We start from the raw sequence: 17,643 nt of genomic DNA on the forward strand, positions 1-17,643 counted from the left end.
TCTTCTTAGTCTAGATATGAACTCAACACTCTCTGTTGGTTCTGAAGTGCATAACTAAACATGAGTTGGCTCATCACGTCTCTGCAGGGTCCCGGTCCTTCATGTCCTCCATCACAAGCTGAAGGATCAACTGTAGGTTTCTGAGGATCGACACTGTCCTGCATTGATGGTTCGGCTGTTTATCAAACATTTATGGAATGGCCAGAGGACAGACGCCCTGTTCATATTAATGTGTTTACATGAACACTGCAAAACATTTGATTGTGTTTTAATGTCACAGTGTTTTCACTGTTTTGCATATTATAACTGAGCCATGTTTGGTAGCGTTTTGTTGTGCACTAGGTTTAGATTTGTGAAAGCTGTGGAAATTGTAATAAGCAATACAGTGTTATTTTGAAGACTAACCTGGAAAAAGAAGCAGTAACAAATATTTTACCCAACTGTTCTAAGTAATATTTCACTGCTTGATGGTTGTATTCTTTGGATATTGTAGATAGAAATGCTGTAACGGCTCTGATTTACTCTACAAGATAGCTTCAGGAAAAAAATGTCCCTTTCTTTACCATGTTTGAAGAAGTGTTTTCTTTTCTTGATGATGCTCTTCAACAGAGAGCCAGAGTCCAACAGAAACAGCACAGCAGGCCTTCGGACATTTCTCCAGACGAAATTGAGGGGAAAGAATAGAGTTGCAGTGTCACACCAGAGGAAAGCAGAGACAGCAATTCATGATAGATAGAGACTGACCGGCTACTTGTTGTTTTATGTCAAAAGGTATTTAATCCCATAATATTCGGTTTTTCATTTTTCAACATGCAGTCCTCACTTGTATTTATTCTCCGGCTTTGAGATAAAAATGCTGAATTCCTCCACTGTTGTGAGCAGCGGATGGTGCATGACCAACACAATCTTCTAGTACTGCGTATCTATAGCATGCAATGTATTTGTCGTGCTATTTATACGCAGACATTACTTTTTGCATGCATAATGATACACACTGTCAACACAGTTTTGAACAACTGAAGAGCAATAGATTCAATTTCTCAGAATCGTTGTTCAATGCTGATGATGTCTGAAATCAGCTCAAACAAACACACCCCTCTCTTCATCACTTCACCCTCAAAATGAACAAACACGCAATGCAAGAGTGGATGTCTCTTTATCAGACTGAAACAAAGCAAAATAATGTTTGCGAAAAATAAAGTGAAGTTGAACAAACAAGGAAGCACAAAAAAATGAACATGCAACACAAAGGCCATGAGCTGCTTGTATATCTTGTGCGTACTGTAAGTGCCACTCTACTACAATGCTAAATGAGATGCAACAAAATAAAAAAGGACTGCACAATCCACAAAGGAATGGAATTAACTGAACGGCAGTCAGGCTGTGGATACTTTTCTGAACCTGTGTTTATGGTCCACTGAAAAGCAAGATCAAGCAAGCTGTTTTCCTTTTACATGTCTTTTCTAAAGTGAGGCATGATGGCATTTCTTCCAGCATGTGTTTGATCAGGACTCTTGTCTTTTTTCCACATGTGGTCCAGTGCTTCTTAACCAGGCTGTCCACTAGGGGTCCTCAGCACACTTCGAAGAGGGCCCCTCCAGATGACTTAAAATGATTTAAATAACAGAACAATCATTAAAATTATTGAAAACAATTAAAAATCTAAATATTTCTTATTTCCATTTTTTTAATTTTTTTTAGAGACCCGGGAAAGTCATGGGAAATAATAAAATCAAATAACTTTTATGAATACACATAAATCCTTATCCAGTAAATTCCCACAGACAGTGAGATAATGAACCTTTTTCCTCTTTACACTGATACTTAATTTACAATGCATAAAAAATAAATAAACTCAGAAAATAAATGCATTTTACCCGCAATACACTATATAGCAAAAGAAGCAGTTTCTTTTCTCCTCTGTCCTACTTTTCTCTCCTGGAATTAAAGAACTTTAAAAGCAACAAATGAAACATCCATGGTTTCCTCATCTAGCAGAATCTGATGATTCATTTAACGGTTCACATATGGTTTGCTGATTGGATGTTAAAGATGCCAAATATCCTCAAGAATGGAATATTATTTTAATGACGACACCCTGTTGACTGTGAGTTTATAATGCACTGCAAAGTAAAATAAAAACAAGATTTCAATGATTTTTGATTGGTATATGTTTTTATATAGTTTAGTCCCAGAAAACACACTGAAAAATACCCATGAAACTGTTTAAAATATGGTCATTGCTTTTGTTCATAAGAATAACAACAATCTAAGTAAAAATTTCAAAATTGTAACAAATGTGAAAAACTCATGTAAAGAAAATCGGATGTATATCTTTATTTCACACTTCATTAATTAACTGCAGCAAAAAATCACACTTTATTAATTAACTGCAGCAAAAATTCACACTTCATTAATTAACTGCAGCAAAAAAATTCATTAACTGCAGTTGTAAAAATAATGAACTATTTTATAGAACGACTTTAAAAGCAGCTTCTCAAAGCGCTGCACAGAAAAAAAGTAAAACACTGCACAATAAATACAAAATAAAAGTCAAAATCAACAAATGCTATCAACGAAAACTTTAGGATGACCATGGCAGTCTTTCAAATTAAAAGTCCATAATAGGCTTTTTGAATCAAGGCTTTTTAATTTGAAAGAGTGCCATGGTCATCCTAAAATCTTCTTTGATGGACTATTACAAACTCTGTAGAGCACCTTAACTGTACACGTTTCCCTGAGATACGCTCTCTTCTATTGGACTTTGTTTTGAAGATCAAAAAATGCTAGTTTAAAAAAAATATATGTCTTGAGTTGAGCTTTAAAGATGTCATAGGTCTGAGTGAACGAATTAGACCGTGAGGAGTCTGTGATTCGGGGTGTAAGGGGTTAACAGTGCAGATAAATAATGAGGAGCCAATGTAATGCCAGCACTGAACCTGAGCGAGAGCCAAAACGGGAGTAATACGGTTGCCAGACATGGGCAGTATTTCAATTAAATGTATTTTAAATACGTATTTAATTACTTTAGTGTATTTTGTAATTTGTATTTTGCAGGTGTGGAAAAAATAAAATGTAGTTTGTAACAAAATATTTTGAGGGAGTGTATTTAGAGTATTTCAAATACTTAAATACTTAAGAAAAATCACCATAGTAAATGATTTTGCCATATTTTCGGTCTGATGTTGGCAATGGCAATGGCAATGTCCAGGTTAGATGCACGAAAATCACGTGACACCCTGTAGACCGGGCTCTCTCCAAGAAGTGAATGAGCTTTGAACACAGGAGAAGAAGTGGCGCTGCTCCTCTTAAAAACGGCATTAAAGGGTTAGTTCACCCAAAAATGAAAATTCTGTCAGTAATTACTCACCCTCATGTTGTTCCAACCCCGTAAGACCTTTGTTCATCTTCGGAACACAAATTAAGATATTTTTGATTAAATCTGAGAGCTGGATCACTCCTCCATAGGCTTCTAAGACATTATAACTTGCTGGCCCAGAAAATGTATTAAAGACATCGTTAATATAGTCCAAGTGACTGCAGTGGCTCAATCTTAAGTTTATAAAGCGACGAGAATACTTTTTGTGCGCAAAAAAACAACAAAAATAACGACTTTATTCCACTATTCATTTCCTTCTCTCTGGGACTCGAGTTTTTTCCCGTAGTATAACTGCGTAGCTCTTCTGTGTTGCACGTCACACGCAGGCTCACTATTGGCCAACGCTGGTCATGTGTGTGATGCGTGCGACGTGCAACACAGATGCGCTGCGCTAAAACACTATGTGAACTAACTGTGGAATAAAGTCGTTTTTTTTTTGCGCACAAAAAGTATTCTCGTCGCTTTATAAACTTAATATTGAGCCACTGTAGTCACTTGGACTATATTAATGATCTCTTTAAAGGTGAACTAAGTAACTTTTTTATCTTAACCGAACAGCTTCGGAGTCATTGGAATGGTTATATGACTGTTTTTGGGTTGAATGGTGGTCTTCTCGCACCCCCCGAGCGCCTGTGAGACGAAAAACCACCCTTGCAACTTTGGGCCGCCGGCCGCAGCATCAGGAAGTATCGCGTGATATCAGGTCTCGCGATGTAACAAACTGCACACATATACTATATAAACACTGATATGCTAGCCTTCTGTGTATCATACATACCTCAGTGGACGTGGCTCTGTGCGTTCGCCGGGTTCTTTGAAAACAAATGCACATGACCAGCGGGAGAAGATGGGATGAGCCAACGAGTTTTGACGACAGTGTTGTCAAATATCTATTCCGAAGCTGTAGGGGGAGCTCTATAGAGAAACCCGCGAGCAAAAAGCGAGAAAACAGCGAAGAAATCGGCAAAGCTGCATAATGCAGCTTTAATACATTTTTTGGGCCAGCAAGTTATAATGTCTTAGAAGCCGATGGAGGAGTGATCCAGCTCTCAGATTTAATCAAAAATATCTTAATTTGTGTTCCGAAGATGAACGAAGGTCTTACGCGGTTGGAACAACATGAGGGTGAGTAATTACTGACAGAATTTTCATTTTTGGGTGAACTAACCCTTTAAGATTATTGTGGGAGTATTTTTGTATTTTCAAAATCCTACCGGTAATTACTTGTATTTTATTTAAATACATTTTTCACATCAGTATTTTGTATTTTATTTTGTTACATTTCATGAGCCAGTATTTGTAGTTTGTAACAAAATAGTTTTTGATGTATTTGTGCCCACCTCTGACGGTTGCATGTCCTGGTCCCAGTCCGGATCCCATGGTGGAAGAGTTGTGTACTGGAGCTTATTAAATGTGGATTTAGAAACGTTGGCTAAAAAGGCATTACAGTAATCAGCTTTTCAGCTACAGAGAAATTTGCATAGTGCACAATCTGGCTATATTTCTGAGATTAAAAATATGTACAAAAGAATCGAATGCAAGACTGCCATCAAAAATAGAGAAAATGGCATCACTAGAGAAAATGTTTTACATTTTCTTATATAATATTTGTTCAGATAATGCAGTGCAGTTCTCTTTCAATCAAGCATGAGCAGTTGACTCAGGTTCATTTCTTCTGCTGGTGTTTCTCTCTTGCCGTCTGTTTTCTTCACTGCTCTCAGGGACCTTTAAAAAGAGAACACACTTCTGATGAATTATCCAGGTAATGTGGACAATAAAAAGCTCTGATTTGAGCTCATGCTGTTGATGATTTACAGTTTTAAGATCACAATGAACCTGATCCTCACAAATAACTGAACTGAATCACTAAAACCAGATTTATATTCTACATGAAAGTGCAAATTGTGAACTTCTCGTCAGTGACTGTAAAATCATTGTAAGAAAAATCTTACGTGTTTTATTGTTTTCCTTTCTTCCTTAAAACTTGAGCATACGTTGCATCACCGACTCCAGCATCAGCACCTGAAGAACACAAATGTTATGATGAGATTTTCACACTTCCTCAATGATCCACATGACTTTATGAATCATTCTGATCTGTTGATGTTTAATAGTTCAACTTTAACAGTGATGAAGCTTGACTCTGTTTCTCTCACCTCTATCTGTGTTGTTCTTCAGTTCAGAGTATAAAGTGTCTCCAGACTCGCTGCTCTTCCCTGACAGTGAACAAGAGAAACAGAGAATAAACACACGCTTTACATCTGCAACTACAATAATAACTGATAATCCATGATTATATCAAGAGAGAACAGAACCTCTCAAACCACAATGAACATTTATTAGCAGGTGATGTTTAAATATTGTATATTTTATATATTTTATTTTCACATGATCTGTAACCTGATGAAGACAATATTTCAGAGCATCTCTTTATTACCTCTTTGATTCTTCTTAGATTTCATTTCAATCAGAACATCAGCAAGTCCAGCGCCTGTCATGAGGAACACCAGCTCGATTATCTGACTCTTATTATCAGTCTTATTCATTACAGTAAATGTGTGATTGTCGAGACTGTTGTTACATTGTTTGTTACATGTCTTTATCAGTTCTGTTAATGATAGTAAATTGTTCTCTTTGCCTGATAATATAGAAGCATTATATATTATATCTAGTTAAATGTGATGATTCATTCAGACAGTTTTGTTTAGATGCAGTTTGTTGAGAGTTTACCTTTGCTCTTGCTTTTCTTTTTGTCCTGTATATTGATCTGTGCATAAGTCAAATCACTGGGTCCTGCAGTATTAATATCTAATACAGAACAGAAAATAAATCAGATTATTCAGAATATGCTGGACAAATAATATTGTACTTCAGGAAAAACAGGATCTCACCTTTGCTTTTCTTTACTTTTGCTCCGACTTCTGAGTACATCACATTATTTGACTTTGCCATGGTATCATCTAGAAAAATAGTTAATTCATGAAAATGTTTATTCATATTTTATGCAATATAATCCTCTTTGAATCTCCTTTAGATTTCATTTCAATCAGAACATCAGCAAGTCCAGCGCCTGTCATGAAGAACACCAGCTCGATTATCTGACTCTTATTATCAGTCTTATTCACTACAGTAAATGTGTGATTGTCGAGACTGTTGTTACATTTCCAAAATGAAGGTCTTTATCAGTTCTGTTAATGATAGTAAATTGTTCTCTTTGCCTGATAATATAGAAGCATTATATATTATATCTAGTTAAATGTGATGATTCATTCAGACACAGGGTTCCCACTCTTTTCTTGAAATGATTTTCCAGGACTTTTCCAGGACATTTTCAAGACTTTTTCAGCTGCTACAGTGCGAGTCAAGTTATCACAACTATGGCTGGGCGACACCGATATTATCATATCGAGATATATTTTGAAACAGATGTGATATTGTACCTATACCGTTATATCTGTATTATAGTTGTGCAAAGATTGTTGTCTTTCACAATGCCACCTGCTTTCCTCTACTTGCAATGCCACACTACTAAAACAGAAGTTATTCTCTACTTTAGTTCATACACTGCTATTTTACTTGCTGGTATCAGTTTAAAAGTCCAAACTCTCACAGTCAAGCTGTATTCGCAATCAGTCACTAACGTTAGAAAATATTAACTATTATCGGACTTCTAAATTAATTGCATCTGCTCGCACCAAGGCACATTACGCATCTGGTATACTATGCATAAACTGATGAGTTATGTGTTTTTGACTCTAAATTATTTTGATTTATCAAATCTTTGTAACCGTTTTTGTCAATTATATTGCTGAAATGGATAGACCTTTTGTAAAGCTAAATGTGTTTAAATGCTAAATCCATTTAGCCTACTGGTGTTGTGTATGAAATGGATCTTAAGTAAAATATTCTGACAAACTAGGGTAAAATACCGGTAGGCTATATATCATATATCCCAAGCTTTGGAGAATTGCTATTTTCTACAGTTGTACCTTATATTTTGTACATTTAACCAGATTGCTTAAACGTTTATTCATCTCAATATTTCTCTCTTCTCCACAAAATATTTTATGTTCAATAAATCACCAAAACAAAATTTACGTTTAAACAACTGTGTTCAAATGAACATGCAAGTCTTCAGTTCTCACTGCCTCTTCTCTGCGGTCTGTGTATCTAGCTAAAAACAGCATGAAGAGTTAGGGCTCTGTGCACATACACAGTATTTTGATAGAGCTGAATTCACGACGTTTTTCTCATTCACATGTTTTTGTTTCTGCTGTCGGACAATAGAACAAGTATGAAATACTGAGTGGAACGTGGCCCGGTAAGACTACCTGTTACCCGTCGCTATCTCGAAGCTGTCGTCGTGCTCCCTACGGCTCCACTAAAACCAAAAATATATTTCACGCAAAGGTATGAGTGACGACATGCCCACAGCTCTCCACTGCTCCTCTGTCACTCAACAGAGAGAGGGAGAACAACCTCTCACTCGATATACTGCCATACAGCAACACTCTTTAACAGAAAGTCGCTAGCTTTTGGCAGACTTTTGCAACTCCATTACTTTGCACGTAGTAATTTCCCCATTCACTGGCTAGAAATTGGTTATTAAAAAAAAAACAATAAAACCTATATTTTTGATTACAATACTTTTAATAAAGAAAATATAGACATTTTGTACTGTACTGGCCACAATCTTTAAATGTTTTTTGCCCTCCACATGGCGTCGACAGTATGCAAAACAAACACACACACACACACACACACTTGTTCAGAAGGGCTACTGCTGAACATGATTGATAGATTTGCTAAGAAAAAACACCTCCCAAAACTTTATTTTTCTTTTTTCAGACTTCGGCTCGAATGTTTCCACAGTGAAAGTAACCTACGCGTAACGGTTCACATTTACCAAAAGCTGGCAGGTCCGCTCACACACACACACGCACTCCTGTCTTGCTATACTTGTGTGGACATTGTATTGACTTCCATTGATTTTACTATGTCTAACCCACACACTTTCCCTAAACCTAACCATTACTGGCACATGCCTAACCCTAACCTTAACCTAATTCACACCTCTAAACCTAACTGGAAGAGTTTAATCGCTTGTTAAACATTGTGTGGACCAGGCAAAATGTCCTCACAACTACAAATGTCCGAACAATGATGGTGGCCTGTCAAAGGTTGGTCCACACAAGTATAGCAAGACACACGTACACACAGTTTACCTTTTTAAGCCCAGCTGCAGCAAATGGGGAACGGGGAACAGCGAGTGAGGCAGAGCAGTGCCATTGAGTAGAGCAGTGCTGAGGCAGAGGGCAGGAGGAGAGGGACGGGAATGTTACGTTGTAGGTTCGGTAGACTCGTTATTCTCCGCTTTTCTACAATGATTAGCTGAAACTGCTTCACTACGCTGCTGCATCGTGTTGTCAGACAGGAGTACCGCACGTGCACATTTGCCACAGAACTCACATGTCCGTAGTTTAGAGGGGCAAGTTTTACCAGCGTACTGAGATTTCAAATTGCATACTTGCTACGCAGGTTTGTGTCACGTGGGCCGCTGTGCTGGCTACATGCAGAAATGAAAGCAGACCAGCGCTCCAGCCCAATATTACCCGTTGAAGGCAGCTGAAAACAGACATTCATGCGTAAAATGTTTAACCCGTTTGCGTTCATCCACAAGGAGGGAAAATTATTTTCCAGGACAACCCAAACGTTTCCAGGACATTTTACTTTTTTTCCCATTTTCCATGTGTATTCCAGGACTGGAAAATTGGTCTTTCATTTTCCAGGTTTTCCAGGACGCGTGGGAACCCTGCAGACAGTTGTGTTTAGATGCAGTTTGTTGAGAGTTTACCTTTGCTCTTGCTTTTCTTTTTGTCCTGTATATTGATCTGTGCATAAGTCAAATCACTGGGTCCTGCAGTATTAATATCTAATACAGAACAGAAAATAAATCAGATTATTCAGAATATGCTGGAAATATGCTGTACTTGAGGAAAAACAGGATCTCACCTTTGCTTTTGCTTTTCTTTACTTTTGTTCCGACTTCTGAGTACATCACATTATTTGACTTTGCCATGGTATCATCTAGAAAAATAGTTAATTCATGAAAATATTTATTCATATTTTATGCAATATAAAAACAGACACTGTCAATGTTATTGGTTAATGACTCTATTGAAGAGGGTTTTTAACCTTTATCCGCGGATTTGTTTTTCTTAACAGTGACCTCTGAATATGTGACGTCTTCCAGCGGCTCTAAAACAAACAAGTCAAGCCGACATGAATGATATTTGTTGATTTTAAATTATAAGTGTTTATACAGTATAACGTTTAATACTCCACCTTTGTCTCTCTTATTCGCTGGTATCACATCATCATAAATGTGATCAGAATCTGCGTGACAGCAAACATTTTGAGGACAAAAGGTAAAATCAGTCTTGAACAAAACATTTTTAATAAAAAATACATAAAGCTTAAAGGGATAGTTCAAAAATATATTTTGATGAATGTTGGGTTCCAAGCAACACGGACCACTTTTAATGCACGAGAAAAACAGACATTTTTCAAAACATCTTCTTTTGTGTTCAACAGCATGAAAATCATACAGGTTTATAATGACATAAAAGTAAATGATGACAGAATTCATTTTTGTGTGTGAACTATCCCTTTAAATAATTTGTTATTGTGTCTGACCAGACTGCAGAGGAGAGTTTAACGCTTGAGATTCTCCAGATGGATTCGGGACTGATGTCTGTTGAATGTTACAGTGCTGATCTACAATAGAGACAAAGATCATTATGGTCACTGTAAGAGTTTTGTCACTCACATATAATCTGATTATATGCATTAACTGCTCATTTATTAATAAACATGCAGCGGCTGTCTAAGCTTCAGAAACTGTATCTTCCATTTGTTGCTGTTCATGTGGTTTAATAATTCATAACATGTGATGAACTGCTCCACACCTTTCTTGTGTTTGTGTCTGCACAGCAGAACCAGTGAGATGAAGAACAACAAGCAAACACTCAATCCTACAGACACACCAATGACCAGAAGAGAAGATGAAGCTGTTGAGAGAAACATGACAAACACACAGATCTGTCCGTGAGTGACGTGATCCTGTATGATCATATTACAGTAATATCATCATTGATCGTCACTGACCTCTGACTGAGATCCAGCTGTGGAGTGACTGTCCTCTCTCTGTTTTACAGTAGTAGAAACCCTCATGTGACTTTGAGACAGTAGTGATGCTCATCTCTCCTGTCGTCTGATTCTGGATCAGTGATCCGTCTTTATAGAAATCAGCGCTGAGGATCGGGGAGTTTGTAGATCGATGTAAACAGTGTAGAGTCAGAGTCTCTCCCTCAATCACAGGATCAACAGAACTCTCCAGAATCACCTCACCGTCTACAAACACAAGAAATGTGTGTTTAATGCTGTAAATATTAAGAATACATAAGAAAAATATTTGATATTATGAATTGTACTTTATACCTTTCAAGATTTTTTAGTGGCGACACTTTTAAAGTGAAAGTTAGACCCTCTCATGCTTTTTTATACTAGTGTCGTGTCGTCTAACCTGATCTCATGAGAAAACGTCTCAGTTATGTATGTAACCCTCGTTCCCTGAAGAAGGGAACGGAGACATACGACGGAACTGACTGACGAATTGGGGATCGCTTTGAGAAACTAATCTACTTAGAGTGTAACCTAACTGAGCCAATGCCCATTGGCATGCGATAATTGCATCAGCTGCTCTGTCTTGCAGCGCGGGTAAATACCGAGTAGGGATATATATGTAGGGATGCACCAAAAGGAAAATTTTGGCCTGAAACCGAAAATTCTGGATGCACTTGGCCGAAAACCGAAACCGAAATGACTTTAAAAAAAAAAAGAATTAATTTCTTATTTTAAATTATTATTATTTTATTGTTTTGTATAACTGTATTATTATTAAACTTTTTAAAAGTTTAATAATAATACACACAAATTGGACAGAAAATAGGCCTATATTAAAATAATATTTAATAATCAATATATTATTCTTTATTCAGTTCTCAGGAGAATCATATTTAACAGATTTATTGTTTTACCTATTATCAAAATAAAGTAGTCCTACAAAGCTATTATTATCATCAGAGCATGTGAGCAGATAGCAGGGAGTGGTCAGTGAACAAGAGTCTAGCGTCATTTTACCAGAGTTGCCCAGCACCGCTATACACACCATGTTACAGCACAGTTGGGCTACTGCAAACAGAAACAAGTCCAGAGAAATTTCATGTCGCCACGTTTTTATCGGATTTTGCCTTTCCGGTGAGCATGAATGGTACATGCGTTTGGGTCATGAGTGACTGAGCAGAGCCAACACACACACACAAGGTGGTTGCAGAATGCGCGGAGAGCACAGCGCACGCACACAGCGGAACACACTTCTAAATTGTGCATCTTTGGAAGCGGAGCCGCTTGAAAAGTCACCAAACATGCTGAGCCAGAGTGAAACCTGATTGCTGAACACGGAGGGGCGGGGCGGCATATTTTCGGCCATTTTTCTCTTTTGGGCAAAAAATTTAAATGCCATTTTTTGCCGATAATTTCCGGCAGCCGAAATGTCGGTGCATCCCTAATAACGAGCAGCAGGTGTGCTGCATCTTTGTTTTCCGCTGAAGAGCCGAGTTTAGTGACGGCCACATAGCGGAGGTACAGCAACATTCGTCTCCATTCCCTCCTTCAGCTGTTACATACATAAACGAGATGTTCCCTTTCAGTCGGTCACGTTCCCTGAACTGAGATCAGGGCTCAAGCAGAGAAAGTCAGTCACTGCTGTTCCGCAAGACCCACTCAGTGTGACTATTGGATAACGCTGGGAAAGCGTACCCTTCTAGAGAAAGGGAACGCTGCAGAAACCACATCCTACCCTAAATGTGGGAGTTACACATATGGACTAGCCAAGCAGGGTAGTGCAACATATGGCAGTCTCTGGGGTGATTCCAGCCTAATCCTAGGGGGATAAAACACCAGCAGAGACGACAGAGCGGACTCTATCGAGGGAAAGACACGGGCTAGCCGAACCGGGTAGCCATACAGTGGAAGAATACACGGTAACACTTTATTTCGATAGTCCACTTTATACATTCTACTAAGTATAATTAACTTTTTCAGCTACATGTCAACTAACTGTCAATTGAGGATTAGTAGACTGTAGCGACAATGCCTGACATGCGGTCACATGCTGTTCCAATTAGTAAATCCTTGTCTCCAAACACATCCTTCGTTGTCTTTTCAGACAACGGGTCTGTCCATGGCGTCGCTAAGTCTGCCATGAACAGTCAAAATTGCAATCTGTTGTTCCCCAGAGGGACATTTTAGTCACCAAAGGAACCCTGTTCTGCACAATCCGTTCTAAAACCCCCATGTCAGCATGGACTCCCTGTGACTTTACAACCTCATGACCCACACACACACACACACACCCACACACACAAAACCTCCTTTGAGTGCAACTCCATATAGAAAGATGGCTCTTGAATGTATACCTTCCGATATGTGTGTGATTAGCTTTGCTTTATAATAGAAGTGTGGTTTGCTAGAGTATAAGTTTGAATTCTAAATGTTCACTGAAAGAAGTTCATCAATAGTGTCTTGTGGTAACCCTACCTCAGACCATAAAACTTTACAACCCATGAAAGCAGACATTCCAACGCACACACACACAAACACACTCGTGGACTTTGAAACATACACTTCCACACATGCGATCCAATAGCCATGTTTTCGATATGTATTTTTATGTGTGTATAATTTCCATGGCAGATTGAGATTTTCTATGTTCTATCATAGAAATTAATGGACTCTTAAGATGCTCAGAATCCTACATTAGAAATGCATATCTGTATTTCCCATATTCTGTACATATCCATGTCTAGTATCATTCTAATCGTAGTGATCCCACGGAATTGCATATATGTATGAGATTACAATGAAATGTATTCTTATGGGTATTATCTTTTCTGAAAGAGAAAATACGAATTCCATCTCTCACATGACAAAGTCAAAGTAGGCGTTTCTTCTTCACACAAAGAAAATGTTCCCGCTGTCAGATAAGGAGATCTGATTGGATGTTGTCCCCAACAGGAGGGTGTAAACAAGTGTCTTTAAAAAGCAAGAGACCCTGTTTCCTCTCTCTCTCTCTTCTCTCATCGATCCCGCTGATCCCACTTCCTCGCTTCTCCACGTGCAGCGCTGCTCCGGTTGGACAGGCATCGCCTTGGCCTCTGGGACACATGGCCCGCGTCATGTAAAAGCCTGCCGTCTTTGCAACCAAGATTTGCAACCTCTCCCGTCCCGGGAGACGAACTTTCTCGGTAACATTACAGTCAGTAAGCCTTTTAAACTTCCGCGGCACTGGAAGACGCAGCGGAAAACAGGACACACCCTCGCTTCCTGCCTCAGCCTCGCCCGAACAGAGAACGAACGTGCAAGTAACTTTAAAACCCTCTCTGAAAGCTGCTTTCCAGGAGTCTCGTGAACTTAGGTTTCTGTATGTAATAATTACTAATTTTCTCTTCTCTTCTCTTTCTTTCTTTCATTTCATTTCAGTCTGATCACTTATGTTATTGTTTGGTTAAATGTGTGTTTGTTTTATTGTTTGTATTTTTACGTACGTTTGTATTTGTAGCTCATATAACCTTTAGTTTTACATGTATTAAAATCCATATATCCTTTTAACTGTCTCTGTATTTGAAAGCCCACTTTTATAAAGTCAATGAGACAAAAGATCTTGCTACACGCTCGATAGACTACAGTGAGTAGTTTTAATTAATAAACTCAGAAAGTTTGATGTCTGTGGCCAGGACATAAACTTCCTTGAAGTTTGTGAATACCTCTTCTTAACTGTACTGATCTTACCTTTACTCGCTGGACGAATTAAAGGTTGGACAGACCAGTTACAGAACAAGGTAATCTCGGTAATTGATAAAATAAATGTACATGCGACTTATGAATTATGACCATGAGTCATAAATATTAATATTCCCAGAATTCCCCATATTCTTGAGCTAATTCACATTTACCCAAAGTCGTATTCGTTACAAGACTGTCTGTTTGATATTTGCTAACACTTTATTTTGTTACATCCCCCAACAGACATTCTACTGACTATAAGTAACTTGGCAACTACAAGTCAACTTAATCTCCTAACCCGAACCCTAACACCTAACCATAACCTTACAGTCTACTACAGGGTCCCCGCGGATCCTTAAAAAGTCTTAAAAGGTCTTAAATTGGATTTTTTAAATTTAAGGCCATAAAAAGTCTTAAAAAGTCTTTTTACTTATGAAAGGTCTTAAATTTTAGATGACACTTTGACTTAAACTTATCTAAATGCTTTCGAAATTAAAACTATCTAATTAGCGTAGGCCTACGTATTATTTTTTTAATTCTATCTTTGTGGATTTTCTTGTTCACGTGACAATTCGCGTCACTTACGGCAGCATATTAGCCTGCGTCTGTCTCCTGCACGCGAGAGGAGAGAAGAAAACGAGTAAATGTCAGTCCAATTGTAAGTTCATTCTTTATGTGCTTAGGAGTGTGCGATATTGTCTATGAACTATGATGATATTGTAATCATTGTTTTAACTATGTACGAGCCGCCGGCACTGCGAGTGCGAGCTGACATCGCGTTTCTCTCATGCTTGCTTTCACTGCGTGATGTGTCAGTGCAGTTATAGATGTCCCCAAATGAGTTTTTGTCTTATAAATATAAATATAATATGATATTTATATTTATGTTGTTATATTAGAATATCACATGAGCAAGAGTGCCGTTTTCCTGTGCACAATTGCAAATGTGATATTTATTTTATACAACAGTTAAATTAACAATAAAGTTAACATTGTGAGTTACTTTTTGGACACAATATTGTCAATTTTCACTTTATATCGCCGATGAGAATTTCATAATGAAGCCGTGGTCCAACAGACAGCGATGATTGATTTTTATTTATTTTTTTATTTTTTATTTTACTGAAATCCGCGTTTTGAACGAATCATTTTAACGATTCAATGAACAATCACTTGTTTTTCTGAATGAATCAGCCGTTTGAACAAATCCGTTGAATAAATGACTCCAACAACTCGCTTATTAAGACAGTGACTTGCCGCCACCTACTGGTGGTTTTAGTTTCATATTTAAAGTATACTTTAATTAAAACGTTAAAATTATAAATCATTTCAAATTTAAATATTGAATAGCTTTATTTATGCAATTGTAAATGAAGTGTAAATATAGTAATGCCAGTTTTGATGCCGCTTGTGTGTCACCTCTGCACTGCAAGGATGGATTTTAATTTAATGATTTAATTTGACATTGGTACTGTGTTATTCTAATATAATTTAATTTGAATGTTAGAATTTGACATAAAAGGTGATGCATACCTCTAAATACGTTTAGAAACAATATCCATATATAGGTGAAAATGCCCCTGGAAATCAATTTAAGGTGGCAAATATTGCCCCTTAATAAAAATGTTAATTTCGGTCACTACTGTGAACTGTGACCACTGCATAGAATATAATAAATATGAATATCTTCGTGGGTCTGCTGTCAACAACAGGCCTAAACCAGCCAGGGTACCAGTACAAAAACACAATCAGTAAAATATCATCTAATTATTATCAACAAAACTTTGAAAATATCGAGACATATTTTTGTCAATATTGCGCACCCCTAATGTACGGTATTAATTTTGATTTCTTCAGGTCTTAAAAAGGTCTTAAAAAGCCTTAAATTTGACTTTAAAAATTGTGCAGCTACCCTGTACTACAGCCTACTAATACTCTAATGAGAGTTAGTTGAAGTAGTTGAAAAGTTAGCAGAATGTCTAAAGTGGACTAACCGAATACACATATGGGATTGCCGCAGGGATCACTACATATGGACACCCATCCTAACACAGGTTCCACAATGCATATGGGTGTTAGGCCTGGCATCAGACTCTCCACCACGTCTGACTGCCGGAGGTGACGGAGGAACTCAACAGGGTTTTCTGGAAACAGCCATTTCTGGGGATCTCTACTAGAGCAAATAAACACACATATCCGGCCCAGCGCGCGGGAGTGGCATAGCAAGCCGACACTTAGAACGGGTCCCTTGCGCTACAGCCCGGGAAAGCATGGCTGTCAACTCTGAATCTGATTCAGCATGAGCACACACACCATTACAATGGGAAGCTCAGCATAATCTTCATTTCCAAAGCATAACATCCCACTCTCCGATGCAGCGAGCGACATCTGATCCTCCCCTGGAGCCCCGAATGAAACCCTGGGTCCCGCATGAGAAGGACCAGTAATCCCATCCGGAAGCTGCCAGGCATACGAGACAGTGATCATGGCTGTCAAACTTGACGACACACGACACGCTGAGCGCTTAAACCTTTACGAGAAAGGCAAGATGAACAACATGCCGACGTGGTCATGCTCTCATGAGAGAACATAAACCACCCACAAACACAGTCTCAGCATGCTTGCGATGCGATAGAGGAGTGAGGGACCCGAGGAGGTGGTCTCGTTGGGGAAGCCCTCACTGTGATCCTCAGGTCACCAAGGCTTATTAGCTGAAGTAGCCCTTTCCTGGTGCACCAGAAGAGGAACCAGATCGGGGAATAGGCGAAGGGACTCATTTAAGGTACCCGAGTCTCGACCGTACATCTAGAGCGCAGAGTGATGCGCTGGGTTGCCGTGACATTACTTTTTTGTATTTCTTATTGGTTATTCAGTGTCACATGAGCACAGCTGATCACTTCTGCTCTCTTTATTATTTCCTATGGTGGATTGTTTGAGAGGGCTGGAAGAGGCGAGTAGCGGGAGCAAACTTTCTGTTGATCGTATTGCATCGGTTTGAATGCCTTATCATGTCTTTATATGCCTTACCAAAATAAAATCAAAAAAAGCGAAAGCAACCAGTTAGCCACCAATTTGCCAAAATGTAAAATAGATACAAATTGTCATGAGAGTTTGTTGTTTATCAGATTTTTAACCACTGGCATAAAATCAGGTCTATTTTGCAGCTTAATCTGCCAATTTCTATGGGAAGAGACTGTTTGATGAACGTGAATTGCTTGATTGCTTTGCTTTTATGTGGCATTTAAGGGCAGGTTCATCTAACATCATGATAAAAAATACGTGTGGAAAAACTCATTAAAAGTGTACAATGTCAATCTGTATCAGCTGTACAGAAAATATGAAAATGTATAGACTTTTTT

The 17,643-nt window shown here is 38.2% G+C and overlaps 1 protein-coding gene across 1 annotated transcript in view; it reads right to left on the reverse strand.

Annotated features, from left to right (window-relative positions):
* Positions 1–4,508: 4,508 nt before the first annotated feature.
* Positions 4,509–17,643, reverse strand: part of LOC311080143 (obscurin-like) — a 395,902-nt gene continuing 382,767 nt past the window's right edge. Inside the window, exons 34-46 of the mRNA XM_084109914.1 lie at positions 10,547–10,792; positions 10,348–10,449; positions 10,076–10,156; positions 9,725–9,775; positions 9,575–9,637; positions 9,392–9,466; positions 9,234–9,311; positions 6,271–6,339; positions 6,110–6,187; positions 5,817–5,870; positions 5,536–5,595; positions 5,332–5,401; positions 4,509–5,104 (exon numbers count right to left, since the gene is read on the reverse strand). Of these exons, the coding sequence (XP_083966040.1) occupies positions 5,337–5,401; positions 5,536–5,595; positions 5,817–5,870; positions 6,110–6,187; positions 6,271–6,339; positions 9,234–9,311; positions 9,392–9,466; positions 9,575–9,637; positions 9,725–9,775; positions 10,076–10,156; positions 10,348–10,449; positions 10,547–10,792 (1,022 nt within the window). The 3' untranslated portion in view covers positions 4,509–5,104; positions 5,332–5,336. The remainder of the gene's footprint in view (positions 5,105–5,331; positions 5,402–5,535; positions 5,596–5,816; positions 5,871–6,109; positions 6,188–6,270; positions 6,340–9,233; positions 9,312–9,391; positions 9,467–9,574; positions 9,638–9,724; positions 9,776–10,075; positions 10,157–10,347; positions 10,450–10,546; positions 10,793–17,643) is intronic.

The sequence above is a fragment of the Abramis brama genome, assembly GCF_963993115.1.
Source record: "Abramis brama genome assembly, chromosome: 3".
NCBI classification, from domain to species: domain Eukaryota; kingdom Metazoa; phylum Chordata; class Actinopteri; order Cypriniformes; family Leuciscidae; genus Abramis; species Abramis brama.